At 45.3% G+C, this 14,776-nt stretch overlaps 7 protein-coding genes across 7 annotated transcripts; all 7 read right to left on the bottom strand.

Moving 5' to 3' along the window:
* Nucleotides 1-236: 236 nt before the first annotated feature.
* Nucleotides 237-1,727, bottom strand: LOC114445471 (claudin-4-like). Its single transcript, XM_028420554.1, has one exon. The coding sequence runs from the start codon at nucleotides 1,567-1,569 to the stop codon at nucleotides 904-906; it is 666 nt and encodes a 221-aa protein (XP_028276355.1). The 5' UTR covers nucleotides 1,570-1,727; the 3' UTR covers nucleotides 237-903.
* Nucleotides 1,728-2,252: 525 nt separating this feature from the next.
* Nucleotides 2,253-2,894, bottom strand: cldnj (claudin j). The gene has a single exon (XM_028419664.1). The coding sequence runs from the start codon at nucleotides 2,889-2,891 to the stop codon at nucleotides 2,253-2,255; it is 639 nt and encodes a 212-aa protein (XP_028275465.1). The 5' UTR covers nucleotides 2,892-2,894.
* Nucleotides 2,895-4,156: 1,262 nt separating this feature from the next.
* LOC114444410 (claudin-4-like) lies at nucleotides 4,157-4,956 on the bottom strand. The gene has a single exon (XM_028418923.1). The coding sequence runs from the start codon at nucleotides 4,932-4,934 to the stop codon at nucleotides 4,269-4,271; it is 666 nt and encodes a 221-aa protein (XP_028274724.1). The 5' UTR covers nucleotides 4,935-4,956; the 3' UTR covers nucleotides 4,157-4,268.
* Nucleotides 4,957-6,723: 1,767 nt separating this feature from the next.
* On the bottom strand, nucleotides 6,724-7,797 carry LOC114444884 (claudin-4-like). The gene has a single exon (XM_028419763.1). The coding sequence runs from the start codon at nucleotides 7,712-7,714 to the stop codon at nucleotides 7,082-7,084; it is 633 nt and encodes a 210-aa protein (XP_028275564.1). The 5' UTR covers nucleotides 7,715-7,797; the 3' UTR covers nucleotides 6,724-7,081.
* Nucleotides 7,798-9,463: 1,666 nt separating this feature from the next.
* Nucleotides 9,464-10,522, bottom strand: cldnf (claudin f). The gene has a single exon (XM_028420434.1). The coding sequence runs from the start codon at nucleotides 10,446-10,448 to the stop codon at nucleotides 9,705-9,707; it is 744 nt and encodes a 247-aa protein (XP_028276235.1). The 5' UTR covers nucleotides 10,449-10,522; the 3' UTR covers nucleotides 9,464-9,704.
* A 492-nt stretch (nucleotides 10,523-11,014) lies between these two features.
* Nucleotides 11,015-12,137, bottom strand: LOC114444995 (claudin-4-like). Its single transcript, XM_028419915.1, has one exon. It carries the CDS (start codon nucleotides 12,109-12,111, stop codon nucleotides 11,476-11,478), a length of 636 nt encoding a protein of 211 aa, XP_028275716.1. The 5' UTR covers nucleotides 12,112-12,137; the 3' UTR covers nucleotides 11,015-11,475.
* Nucleotides 12,138-13,216: 1,079 nt separating this feature from the next.
* On the bottom strand, nucleotides 13,217-14,263 carry cldna (claudin a). The gene has a single exon (XM_028419760.1). The coding sequence runs from the start codon at nucleotides 14,149-14,151 to the stop codon at nucleotides 13,528-13,530; it is 624 nt and encodes a 207-aa protein (XP_028275561.1). The 5' UTR covers nucleotides 14,152-14,263; the 3' UTR covers nucleotides 13,217-13,527.
* Nucleotides 14,264-14,776: the final 513 nt, after the last annotated feature.

Here is a 14,776-nt window from a genome sequence, read left to right as displayed (position 1 = left end):
CTCAGATCTGGACTATTTACATTTAAAACCTGCATTTAAATTCCTTTCTGTACAGCTTATAAACCCATGATGTATATGTGTATATATATATATATATACATATTTATATATATAAATACACAAGTGAAACATAAAAATGTGTTTCGTAACATTAAACGTGAAATTCAACTAAAAAGTTTTTATTTTAGAATTATTGTCGTATTTTCTCAAGGAAATAAAGAAACAACTCCAAAATGGCCACTTAAATAGTCATTTTATCAAGTTAATTTGAAGGATTCTTCAATTCTTCTACAAAATAAATAACATATTTACATATTTTCGGTCAGATTTCATCTTTGACATCTGCTGTGCACCATCTGTATGCTCTGATCTAATTGTCCAGCCAAGTTTGCAGCCTATTTAAAAACACTCTGTAAGCCTACTGTGGCTGCTCTTCCTCTTTCCTCTAAATATGTTTCAGAATTATGAAATAACTAAGGTCAAATTATGTAAATGTGTATATGTAAATCATCTGTGTTACTTTATTTCACAGTGTTACTCTTGCATTTGCTCTAATGTAGAGCAACGCAGGTACAGGATCATTATAAAACACATTGAGGACATTACAGTAGTGTCAAGTATTTAAATTCCACAGTGGTTTTTGAATTGTGATGATGATTGGATGTAAAACAGCGCACCAATAAAAATGCAGCTTCAGTAGAAGTAAAATAAGATGCCTAATCAAAGTCGTTCCCACTTCTGATCAATAACATTCATCATATTTCTAGTGGTGATTTCATTCCTGGTTAAACCAGTGTTAAACCAACATGTGCTGCATGTGTCTGCTCAGCTGTCAAATCTACCCACAGCCATGTTCATTCCACTTTAGTCACTCACACTCTTAAACATCCCACCACAGTCCTCTCAGATGGGCTCTGATCTGCGCTCGTACTGGCTGTGTGTGAGTGCAGTCCTGTTGATGCGACTCAGCGGGTGGTTCACCTCCTCCTCTTGATTCGGGTACCGGCCCACTTCGGGCTGCGCCTCAGTGTTGGAGCACCTGGTGTTGAGAAACACCCCGCAGACCAGCATCAAGGCAAAGGAGATCCATCCCAGGTACAGAGCAGGTCCCCAGTCTCTCTTCAGCAGCACAACCCCCTCCAGTGGCTGACTGGTGTGATGGCACGTCCAGGCTACAGGAATTAGCAGCAGGATCCCAGACAATACAAAGAGGCTACCAGAAAACACTTTGATCTGTCCACGCCTGGGGAACCACACCAACCCCGCTGCTCCGATCACTGACGCAAAGGCCCCAGCTCCTATGGCGGCCATGATGAGGGCTCTCCATGTACGAAAACTTCCAGAAAGAGACAGGAGAGACTGGTAGAAGGAGCAGTGCAGGCTGCCATCGTGGGCCAAGTCCCAGTGATCCCATTCCAGCCACACCCCATCCCAGTAGGCAGGCAGAGTGGCTGTGCTGTTGTCCAGGGTGCCGCTTACCTTCCACAGGGCCAGGCAGCGTGTGAGGATGGCACACAGCCACCCTGTGACAGCCAGACCGAGGGCAGCGAGCTCCAGCTGCCGCTCCATAACTCCGGCCGGCCTCGTCCTCCTCCTCCTCTTCACTGCAGACCCGGCTGCCTAACTAGAAACAGCTGGCAGCGGAGCGCTGTGGGGTGGGGTGTTGTTTTAACGTGTGTGTTCATGTGTGAGGCAGAGACAATTTGAATGTGTGTCAGTCTGCTTTGCATGTCTGTTCAGAGAGTGAAAACCAGTTCTCTGGGATTCTTGAAAAGAAGGCACAGCTGGGTGGAGAAGGGGTGGAGGAGGGAAATCCCTCTGTTTGCTCTGCCATGGTTTCAAAACAATCCCTTTCTCCTAGTTTCTGCGTGGAAGTGAAAACAAAGATTCCACTGTGCTCTAAATCTTTGGCCATGGAGCCGAGAGGAAACTTGATTGAAAGAGGTCGGTTGTGTCAGTAGGAGTGTAAGCGAATACCTCTGTGGGGCTACTGGGTGGAGAACAACAACAGTGACTCATATTAGGCATGGCTTTTATTTACTGTCTTTATTTTGAAGACACAAATCACACGTACACAACCTTTAAACACTGAAAATACTATTTCTAAAATGTTCTACTTTAAAGACCACAAAGAAAACACACAAACACACCTTCCGTGTATCTGAACAGATCTCTGTGGGCTGATAGATAACATACATGATTGGGTGTTGAGTGCTTACACACACACACCCTGGTGTGTGTGTGTTTAGGCCTCACACATAGTTCTTGATGGCGTAGCTGCTGTGTGTGTGCGTCTTGGCTTGTGTGTACCCACCAGAGTGGAACTTTCTGGCCCTCTGTGGAGGACACCTCGTGCACAGAATGGCCCCCCCACAGAACAGCAGCCCAGATGTGACAAAGCCGATGTATATGGCTGCTCCGAGCTCCCTCTTCAGCACCTCGGGGACTCGAGGGTTGTGGAAATCACTGATGATGGAGTTGGCTGTCCATGCAACAGCCACTATGGTGGTGAGGGATGCCAGGCAGAAGATGGCCCCGGAACTGAGCACCACCCTCGCCTTAATGTGAGGGTGGCTGATGCAGTTGGTGCAGCGGGCTCCCAGGAGGAAGATGAGGAATCCCAGACATCCCAGCACCAGGCTGATGCATATGAGGCCCCGGGCCGCCTGCAGGTCAGGCGACAGGTCCAGCAGGGCGTCGTAGAGCTTGCACTGCATCTGGCCCGTGTACTCGCTCACACAGGTCATCCAAAGGCCCTCCCAGAACACCTGCATGACCACCAGGTGGGTGCCAATGAACGCCGTCACCTTCCACATGGGCAGGGCGCAGATCAGGATGGTCCCAGCGACGCCCACCATGGACAGACTGATGCCCAGCTCCTCCAGAGCCATGGCAGACCGGGCAGACTCCTGCAAAAACACACAGGACCTTTACTCAGAGGGACGTTAAGAGGGTTCAGAATAATGTTCATTTAATGGGAAGAAAAGACAGATAAACGTTGACAGAGACACAGTGCAGATCACAGAGGTGTTTTTAACAACGCTGTGGTTGTTTCTTCTTTCTAAGTGATGTCATTGCACAAATATTTAGGGATTTTCTAGCCATGGAGACACACACTCACACACACAGCCACCAGGGGGCAGCATGTCACAGAAGATCAACATGATAAATACTTTGAAGTACTTTAGATCTGACCAACAAATTACAAATACTGCAAGGTCATAGTGAAAATGAACATTGAAGGATGCTCTGAAGATTTAATTAAAGCTTGAATGAAGATATTCATACACCCCCCTCCCTAGCCCTGAACTCCCCTCATGCCTGCCTGTGATCAAGTGTCAATGTCATTATGTTTTGTTAACCACCACTGACTCACACTGTCCCTGTTTGCTTGTTGATTTCTATGTTGTGTGTTTGTTATGTAAGTTTGGTGAATTAAAGGTTTCATTTTCTTTTTATATAATAAAAGGGGTCATTATCATGACTCTCACACTAGTTTGTAATTAGTAATCAATTGGCTTATTAATAAAATAATGGTCTTGCAAACTTGATGTGTGACGATTTACATGATGAGTATATGATACGTTTGAGCACGGTCGTTTTGGTCACGTTTTGGTTTGAACGGGCTGTTCAGACACTTCCTGTTACATCATCGAAACAATCTGACCTGGTTTCACTCTGACCCGCAGCCTGAACTGTTCACCTGGAAGCTGTCATCATTTCAAAATCTAAACCTTTCTTTTAAAATAAAGTGAAAAATAAAGATGATGCAAATCTAAATCAAGTCTTTTGTCACACATTTACTCTCTTTGATACCCTAAGGCATGAAGGAAGCCTTCAAGTGCAGGCGGCCACCTGTGCCTCCCCCTCCCTTGATTATGATCTCTGGTAAGTACCTGCCAAACAGGTTTTGTCAGGGTTCATTTACCACAGGCGTATTCTCAAAATAAATATCACCAGAGGAAAAAAAACATACAATCAACTGTCATTTATTGTGGAAAACAACACAAAGTGCAATTTTAAAAAGTATTTTTCAACTAAAACCCACGCTTTCCACACCAAAACAATATAATATAATATATAATATTAACTTTACATGCTCACTACCAAAAGAAAAGAAATCTCAGGCAGGGAGCTGCTTCGTTCAAAGTGCAGATTTCCTTCACTGTAGGTCGTCTTGTGTTATTTTACTGAACAAGTAAAGCCTCTTTTATTTGTTGAGGATAAACACAAACAGTCCTCATGATCCTTTGCTGCCTTCAGATCCTTCAGATGTATGTCTTAGTCGGTATGGAAGATGGAAATGACTCCTCTTTGCTGTTTCCTCCAGACTTATTTATGAGGTACTTCACTGACGGGGCATCATCTTCCTTCCTGGGGCAGTTTGCACACAGAAGCCCCCCTCCTAGAACCAGCAGAGCCCCTGCCCCCCAGCCGATGTACAGAGAGGCTCCGAGCTCTCTTTTCTGGGCGCTCACCAGCGCGGGGTTGTAGAAGTCTCTTATGATGATGCTGGCAGTCCAGGAAACAGGGACGAGGCAGAGGATCCCACTGATGATCAGCACCACACCTGCTGCCACCGAGGCCCGGGCCTTGGCCCTCTGCTCCGAAATGAAGTTGGTGCACATTCCTCCAGCGAAAGCGATGAGGAGCCCTGCGATGCCTGTGACGATGGAGACCACCACCAGGGCGCGGGCCCCCTGGAGGTCTGGGCTCAGAGCCAGCAGGGAGTCGTAGACCTTACACTGCATCTGGCCCGTGCTCTGCACCACGCAGTTCATCCAGATGCCCTCCCAGATGGTCTGCGCTGTCACGATGTTGCTGCCAATGAAGGCTGTGACCCTCCACATGGGAGCACCGCAGACAATGATCACCCCGATCCAGCCAAAAAGAGCCATGGCGCAGCCAAGCATCTGCATCCCCATGGAAGCCATCGTCTCCTCTCTCTCTCTGAGCGTCTCTGGCAGAATATTACCAGGTGTGTGTATGTATGCATCTGAAGAAGACGAAGAATGGAAGGCATGAAAGCCAAACTACTGAAGACATATTAGAACCTCAGCCAACGAATACCAGCTGTGCAGGATTCTTTGTGTGTGGAGACAATAAAGGTTGGGATTTCAATTATTCTTCTGGATGGAGATGAAAACTGTTACACTCTGCAAACAGAAAATGCAACAGTTTGTAAGCTGAGGAGAGGAGAGTGACACCATCACTGCAGCTTCAAGGCCAACAGGGATTACATTTCTAACCTAATAATAAACTGCAGATTCTTTCAGCTCCTTCTTGTGTTTTTAATTTAAATATATGTCTCGGTGTTTTTTGAGCTGTGTTGATATGTGTGTCACTGTGTACTCTGACATCTCTTACTCATCATCATTAAATATAACAGGTTAGGGCACCTTCTGATGGCGGAGGCCAGCTTAGAGGAATGTGATGGTGGAGGTAGCAGGGTGTGTTTCACACCAGTTCACACCAGTGACACACACCCTGCTGCGCTATGCTGACGTCTTGTTTGTAATGCAAAGGTAATTTCCTCTAGCTCTAAGTAGTATCAACAATAAACAATGCCCCCAAATAAAGAGACAAAATGCAGATGACTTCACACTGACACATGTCTGGAGCTGCGGTCTCAGAGTTAAAATTATCTGTCAATGAAAAAACATCACCCGACTGAAACAATGACTAATGAGAATGTTAGCACTGCTAGTGATACTAATCCTGTATGTGATGTGATTAACGGTGTGTCCTCGCTCTCTGTCTCTCTGCCTCCATGTTGACCTCTGACCTGCCCAGTGTTCAGTCTAACCTGTCGATAGCGGTAGATTTAACCAACAATAATAAAATAAAAACCATAATTTTTGGTTTACAAACCAGTTTTTGTGTGCTTCTTTTCTGTTTTTGGTGTGGTAACGTTACAGCGCCACTAACAGGCCTGGCATATGTACTGCAGCGTTTTCAGTGGCTTTTTTGTGGAAACTTGTGGACGCACACATTTACTGAAACAATGTCGTCTTTATGGAAAACGTTTTTGGAAACAAAATGTGGCCTTTGTTTTTTATAACAACTGAAAACAACAGCAGGGCTCAGGGCTCACCGTTCCTTCCTATTAAAAAGGGAGTTTTTTCTGAACTGGTTGCTAGGCGACCAGGCTGTTTTTTTTAAAGCACCTAGATATTATTATTGTAAGATGAGGTCTTAAACAAATAAAATGTATGTATAAATTTATGACTGTATATTTTTTTCACTCTTTCTCTGCTGAATGTGTGAGATAGAATAAAATTACCACCTCTAACATGACGTTGTTTCTTTGTAGACTCTCAGAAGAAATACCAAATACCAAGAATTGTGTGTCACAGAGCAGCGAAGCAGCTGCTGTCATAGAGACGGGGTGTGGACACACTGCTATCTCTCATAGGGCTAAACAGGAACAAAAGAACGTCCCACATAACATTATTCAAATATGTGCAAAGACTTTTACATTGAGTGTGTGTGTGTGTGGTAGTTTCAGACATCCCACACACACACACACTTCACTGACAGTTCATGCAGTGGAACTGGTCAGACCAGTTTAACGTTTGCTTGAAAACTTTAAACAAACTGAAGGATGTTGTTTTTTTTACCGTTTTCTGTCACTGCATTCTTTTTTTTTAAATTAAGTGTGTGAATGTAGAAACACTGTGTGGAACTGTGTGTGATCTAAAAGCACGCTTGGACAGGGTAAGATCAGTGAGTACATGTTTTTATTATATCAGTGTATAAAGCTGTCATTTAAACAAAAAGAATCGTCACATATAATCCTATACAATAAATTCACACAGAGGTTCTGTACAGTGTTGCCATCAAACTTTTTCATCAGTTTCATAATTCAGTTTAAGCATAACATTAAATAGGTCTCATTCAGTCCAGTAATGATGTCTGCTGGAAGGTTTTCCGACCACATCTCGGTCCTGAGCGTCCTCTCTCTCATCTCTAACAAAGTATTCTGAATTTCTCACACAAACTGGCGCCAGGAACTCAGAATGAAGGCGATATGTGAAGAAAACTAAAAGAATTTGCAGTCTCTCTCAGTAGATTGGAGCTCTCAGACGTAGGCCCGGCTGGTGGCTGTGGATCTGGCTGGGGCGTACTTAACTGGATACTCGGGGCTGTCGTTGGGTGGACATGAGCTGCAGAGGAGGCCACCGCCCAGGATGAGAAGGCCAGCCGTGCCCCAGCCGATGTAGAGCGAGGCGCCCAGCTCTCTCCTCTGGGCGTCGGTCAGGATGGGGTTGTAGAAATCTCTCATGATGGTGTGAGCAGACCAGCACACAGGGACCAGGACAAGAACGCCGGCGATGATGAAGACGATCCCAGCAGTGATGGCCACCCTGGCTTTGGCGCGAGGCTCCTCAACAAAGTTGGTGCACTTGCCTCCAGCGATGCCCAGGATGATCCCAAAAACAGCGGCGATGATGGAGATGACCACGAGGGCTCTGGCGGCCTGGAGATCCTCGGGCAGAGCCAGCAGTGAGTCGTAGATCTTACACTGCATCTGGCCCGTACTCTGCATCACACAGTTCATCCACAAGCCTTCCCAGATGGTCTGCGCTGTCACGATGTTGGCTCCAATGAAGGCCGTGACCTTCCACATAGGAAGGGCGCACACGATGATGGCCCCCAGGAAGCCGAAAATGGCCAGGCTGAAGCCCAGCATCTGTCGTCCCATTGACACCATGATGAGTCCAGCAGAGGAGTCGAAGCTTCCAGAAGAAGATCAGCTTTGGTTGTAAAGTAGAATGAAGACTGAGGCATGTTGCTCTCAGTTATAAGTAGGTCTGTGTTGAAGGTGGAGTCAGAATGCCCATCCGCCTCTGACCTGAAACCATCACACTTCAGTGATTTACCTGCCCGACCAGATTCTTCACTTTATCCGTATGCAGACTTAGGTGTAGTTTCGACGAGATAGTGTCAGTCTTTATGTAAATGAGTTCTGTGAACACATGCCTCATTCAAACAATGCCAAACGCTTGATTGGTCCGGCTAGTGGGACGTCAGGTCCAGTCACTGGTTTCAGCTTTTTTTAAAAACAACAACATGGTTTCACCGGATGTCAAAATTCAGGTCCTTCAGTTTAATGTATATAATAGCACCTTTTAAAAATTAAAATTGTCTCTAGGTCACTTCAGAGAAACCCAGAGCTGAAGTAAGCAGTGAGTACCAAGAAAAACTCCCTTTTAACAGGAAGACACCTTGAGCAGGACAGACAGGATGGAAGAGAGAGAAACACATGCAATAAACAGCAGACATGACAAAGGACCAGTGGTGGAGGAAGTTACAATTACCCAGCAGAATATATACCCCAATAAAATACTACTTAAGTAAAAGCCTTAAGTACTTTTAAATGTACTTAAAGTATTTAAATTAAAGGTACTCACTCGACGAATATATATTATTGATTTATATTGTAATGGATCTGAACAGGTTAAAATAATCAAATAAATCATCTTCAAATTAAAATTAAAATGTGTAGTTAATGTACATGTTCAGTCCAGAAGCAGCTATGGACAGGTCTGTGTGTCATGAGGCAGGCTGTGGGCATCAAGTGAACAGAGAGGCTGCTGATAACAGGCATTCAGCATGTTTACTGTGTCAGTGTTCCTGCTGTAGATTCATGTTATGATTCATGTTAATCAGACATTAATGGATGGACCTGTGTTAGCAGACAGCAGCTAACTAGTTAGCTAACTGAGCCAGAGCACCGGCATCATGACTGAGGCTCATTATAGAAACACAGCTGGCAGCGTGACACCACCTCCATGCAGAGTCTGACCTCACATCAGTCCAGCACTGTGTTCATCACATGGAACAAGGAACTACAGACACTGTAGAACTGTAGTGGAGGAGAAAGTACAGGTAACAGCTCAACATGTAATGGAGTAAAAGTATAAAGTAAATTATTTTTACTTAGGTAAAGTATAAATACATAAAAAACTAAATTACTTAAGTACAGTAAGGAAGTACAAATACTTAGTTACATTCCACCACTGCATAGGACAAACATGACAGGCTGCTGAAAATCTGTGTGTTGTATTTATTTGTATTTTAGCTGATATGTTGTTCAGATTAACTCTACATAGAAAACAACATGTCGACACCAGGTTTGTCAGAGGGCTGGATGCATGGTCAGCATGTTGATCTGAGAGAGACCAGCAGAAAGACACTGAAACAGATAGAGAGACAAAACTATGACGAGGAAGACCTGAAGGAAAAGGAGCCTCCAATTATTCTAGTAGTTTGATCATCCAACTTTATCAATCTATTGAAATGAAAGTATAGTCCACTAATCGTTGCTGATGAAAAGCACCATGTGGTTTTATTATGAAAATACACAGTAATTAATTTATTAAAATATGTGAATTGTCTTATTTTTGCTGCTGATATTTCATCTTCATGAATACAATGAAAACAAAGAGATGAGTGGAAATACTATAAAGGTTTTATTCTTTTGAATGATCTCAAAATACAGAACATGAAACAAATCATTTTATTTACAAAATCAGCTCATTGTGACAAAGACATAAATACAGTGACAGTGAGCTCGGCTTTCATGGCACAGTGTCCATTTCATAAAGATTTCAAAGGTGAATTCTACATTTCACAAATGTTGTGAAACACAAAGTTCAACTTTCTAACTGCTAATAAAGTTCCTGCAGACGCCTCTGTTTTTAGATGAACTGCGCTGCAGAGTATGTGCCCGGCGCTGCGTATGGTTTGCTGGGTACGTAGGTCCCCGTGTATGGCACGCTGGACGGAGGCGCGTACACGGGGCCGTATGTCGCCGGGTTTGGCCCCGTGTACGGGTACATTGGTGCTGCCGGGTAGCCTGGATATCCGTACATGGGCTTCTGAGGAGGACATGAAGTGGTCAGGATGATCCCACCGAGCAGGAGAACTGCAGCAGAGCCCCAGCCGATGTAGATGCAGGCTCCTAACTCCCTCCTCTGCGTCTCGATGGTCAGAGGGTTCTGGAAGTCTGTGATGGTGATGGCTGCAGACCAGCAGACGGGGATCAGGACCAGGACGGCAGCCAAAATGATGAGGCAGCCGCATATGATCACCACCTTGGCCTTGGAGGAGTCGCTCTTCATACACCCCGTGCATTTGGCTCCAAGAAATGTGATGACGAAGCCGATGAAGCCGAAGACCAGGGCGATGATGACCAGCGCCCGGGCCGCCTGCAGGTCCCTGGACAGCCTCATCACGGACTCGTTCAGCTTGCACTGCATCTGCCCCGTGCTCTGCATGATGCAGTTCATCCACAGGCCGTCCCACACGATCTGGCCCGTCACAATGTTGGCTCCGATGTAGGTGGTCACCCTCCACATGGGGACCCCGCTGGTCACCGCCACCCCAACCAGGCCGATGAAGCTGATGATCTGAGCTGTTGTTTCCTTGCCAATCCTCCCCATGGTGAAGGGGCAAGAGAGAGATGCTGGTAGAGAGGTGCAGGTCTGGCTCAGAGGGACACGGCTCTGTCGCCTGTTGTTTGTCACAGAATGAGGAAGAGGAGGAGGAGGAGGAGGATGTGCTCAGGTGAGTTCATCTGGTTAAACTGGATTCCTCCTCTTCAAGTTACAGAGGAGTGGCACTCATTTTAAACAAAGCCTCGCTGCTGACCTCCAAAACACACTTTCATCAGAGACGATGGGGTTAATGGAGGAAGGACCGCTGAAACCAGCTCAGACCGGGACGAATGGGAACTGATCAAAATGATAAACAAGCGCAACAAAAAAGCAAAGATCATCACTTTATTATTAGTATTATTACTTTATTACATCTTTATTTTTAGTGTGTCCACTAATTATTTCATTAACATTTATTCCGAATTTGTATTTTAATTCTTCTATGGTTGTATTTCTTTAGATTATAGGACAATTATCCATCTAATTATTATTCTATCACTCATCTGTCATGCTGGTTTTTAGGTTTAATTATGTGATTGATTGATCACAAGCTTACAATAGTTCGGTACCAATATATTTTATTTACAGTACATGTGACAACAGACAAAAATGTACATTCAAAGGCAGAAAATACATACACACACACACACGTTGTGTTGTGAAGGCAGGTACAGGAGATCTTTGTGAAAACAATAAAAATCTGATTGAATTAATCAAAATCCTCATTAATTCAAAGCTTAAAGTGAAGCATCAACATAAATAAGTTTCTGTTTAAGTACACAGAGCAAGTATTTACACTTAGAGGTGACACAGACGAAGGCTTCGTTCCATTTAGGTGTGACCATCAGCTGCTGAGACAACTAAATGGAATGCAGCCATTTGTTTATGCAGGTAGGTTTAGAAGGGTCACTTTGACAAACATACAAACACAGAGCTCATCCTTCAGCTGGAACCAGGTTGAAACCAGCCTGATATTTGCGCTCCGATGCCCTTCCTGTGACTTTGAGAGTCCCTTTAAGGATGGAAGCCCATCTCACACGTATTCCCGGGATGTGGAGGATGACTTCACCGGTGTGAATTTGGGCACGTAGTGGGGGTGTTCTTGTTTGGGTGGGCAGTTCCAGCACAGCAGCCCCCCTCCCATCAGCAGCATGGCAGCAGCCGCCCAGCCGATGTACAGCGCCGCTCCCAACTCGTACCTCTGTGATTCAAGGAGGAGCGGGTTGTAGAAGTCGGTGACAGTGGTGTTGGCAGACCAGGAGACCGGAACCAGACAGAGCAGCCCCGATATGAGGAACAAAACCCCAGCCAGGATGCAGGCCTTTGATTTGGCGCGCTCCTCCTCGATGCAGTTAGTGCATTTCCCACCAGCGATTGACAAGACCAATCCAAAGATTCCCATCAGGATGGAGATGATGATCATGGCTCGAGCGGCCTGCAGGTCCTGAGGCAGAGCCAGCATGGAGTCATACACCTTACACTGCATCTGGCCGGTACTTTGCACCACGCAGTTCATCCACAGGCCCTGCCAGATGGTCTGAGCCGTGATGATGTTGGCTCCAATAAAAGCAGTGACCTTCCACATGGGCAGAGCGCACACCACGATGGCCATGAACCAGCCGATCACACCCATTGAAATCCCGAGGACCTGAATCCCCTGAGAAACCATTTTTTGTCGGCTTTGTGTCCTCACAGAGAGAAATTCAGAAAGAAAAACAAGCGGGATGCTGCTGGCAGGTATTTATGGCCTGGGGTGTGAGAAGAAGGAAAAAGGACATGAGGGATGATACCACGTTGCTCGGCCGCTATTGGCTGGACAGAGTTTACCCACAAACAGAGACCTGTGACCTCTAGTAGTGCTGAGCAGCCGGAAATCCAGAGCTTCAAGGTCACAAACAAAACACACTTTCATTTTAAGGCTTTTTCTCCCAAAATGGTGGCTCAGAAAACTTCTAAACTCAAGTTTCAGCTTTCGCCAACAATAAAACAACTAACCACCATCTTACAGAGGTGCAGTATCAACATGCTGCTTCAGGGTGCAGCCATATTCACACTGAAGTCAAAATGTCTGATGCAGGACACTGCATGTCATTTTAAAGGGGAACGTCCAGAAACCCAAATCTAAATCAGACGTGATCAATGGGTGCACACAGTCTGGAGTCACCTGTTTACATGTGTTTGCTTCTTTGCCCACTATGAGCTTGTTATCTCTCATGAAATAAACACAACAGAGATTGAAATGCAGCCAGCTGCGTCAAAACGTGTCACCATCACCTCACACAGACCAACCAGCAGCTAACTTCAGGAAAACTGTGGGTTCAAGTTTCACTGTTTTCGCATGAGCACAAAACCCCAAAAAATAAACATGAACTAAATTCAAATGTCAAAAATTAGGCTGTAGCTTATTTATATATGAGCAGGTGAGCAACACACACACACACACACACACACACACACACAGGATGTGCTTATTTTCTTTACAGCAGGGGGCAGTGTTGGACAAATAATGACCCAGGCAGCACCGAGCCAAAGCACAGAATTAGTGTAATACACAGACGTCTGTGTAATAAATGTGCATTATTTGGATTTTTACTGACAATGTCACTTATTGATGTGTGTTTATCTGCACGGATAACAGATTATAAGATTATAATGTGCATTGATGGTGAAAACTTTTATTTTTTTTGTCCTCCTTATCTCGTCTTTGGAGGCTTTATTTAGATTCAAAGTTAAATTATTTAAATGTTTTAAAGGAAAAAGCACAGACGTGATTATTGAATGTTGATTAAAAAAGTTTTTATTTACAGTTTCAGACAGCTGTGTATTTAGAACTCTTACAAATGAAATGATGATAAAAACAAAATGAAATCAAAGGAAATGAATGAAAACAGAACAAAGTCAGACATTGTTCCTGTATTGGTGTTCGCTCAGTCCCACGTGTGTCGATGCATTTTGACTTGGGTGTGGTTCTTCTCTCTTGTTCTGCTCAGCTGGAACTCGACATGAAAGTATCAAAGAAGCCTCACTGAAAACAGAACTCCGTGTTCCCAGTCTCTCTTTCCAGTCTCTTGGCCGTTCCTGCTCCTCAGACGTAATCTTTGGGTGCAGTTGAGCGAGGAGCTGTGTACTTGGCAGAGTAGTTATCTTTGCCGGGGCAGTTAGCACAGAGGAGTGCCCCACCCATGATGAGGAGGGCCGCGGCACCCCAGCCGATGAAGAGCGAAGCTCCCAGCTCCATCTTCTGGGAGCTTAACAACAGTGGGTTGTAGAAATCCCTGATGATGGTGTTTGCCGTCCAGCTCACAGGGATGAGGCACAAAAAGCCAGTGATGACGAAGATGACGCCGGAAGCCACGCCGATTTTGGCCTTGACCCTGTCGTCGTCCACACAGTTGGTGCACTTCCCCCCTGCCAGAGCCAGGAGGATGCCAAAGATGCCGGTGAGGATGGAGACGATGATGAGAGCCCGGGCAGCCTGGAGGTCCTGAGAGAGGGCCAGCATGGAGTCATAAACCTTGCACTGCATCTGGCCCGTGCTCTGGACCACGCAGCTCATCCAGATTCCTTCCCACTGAGTCTGAGCAGTGACGATGTTCTGCCCGATGAAAGCCGTCACTTTCCACTGGGGCAGGGCGCAGGCAACGATGGCCCCTATCCAGCCAATAATGCAGAGGGCAGTGCCCAGCATCTGCAAACCCGCAGCAACCATGTCTCAGAAAGCTTCTTGTGGTCGTCCCCAAAAAATCAAACAAAGGTCCGAGAGTTGTGTCTTTTCTTGAGAGATCCTCAGGAGTAAATGTGTAGATGAGGCTGGAGCAGGTCTTTTTATACGTTAACCCAGGAGGGGCCAGACACATTCATACAGTGACACACAGCTGTGACGTTACTACTGTCGTACCCCCCCACAAACACACACACACACCTGTTTCCAAGCTCAGGCATGTATCATCATGTCAGTTCTCTTCTCAGTTGGGTAATTTGTGCGAGTAGAAGAGGCGCTCAGTGACTCACAGGTCAACACACACACACACACACACACACCTTTGAATCATGGTACTGACCTTTCTGTCATGTTCTGTGGTAACACCGACTGAAACTAGTTCACAGATGTCACATGACAATCACAAAGCAACTTTTTAGGAACTGGAGCTATTAACGGACGTCTGTTCTGTTTAACACACAAACGCACAAAAGCTTGATCAGAAACACAACGAGAGGCTAATCCACGAGTTATTCCAGGGAATTATTTATTTATATTTATAATTGAAATGATTTTTAATTTGTCAGATTATAAAGACACCTCTGGAGACCTCAGGAGAGCCTCCTGTTCTTCC

The sequence above is a fragment of the Parambassis ranga genome, chromosome 13 (assembly GCF_900634625.1).
Source record: "Parambassis ranga chromosome 13, fParRan2.1, whole genome shotgun sequence".
In the NCBI taxonomy this organism is placed as follows: domain Eukaryota; kingdom Metazoa; phylum Chordata; class Actinopteri; family Ambassidae; genus Parambassis; species Parambassis ranga.
This window is presented reverse-complemented; position numbering and strand designations above follow the sequence as displayed.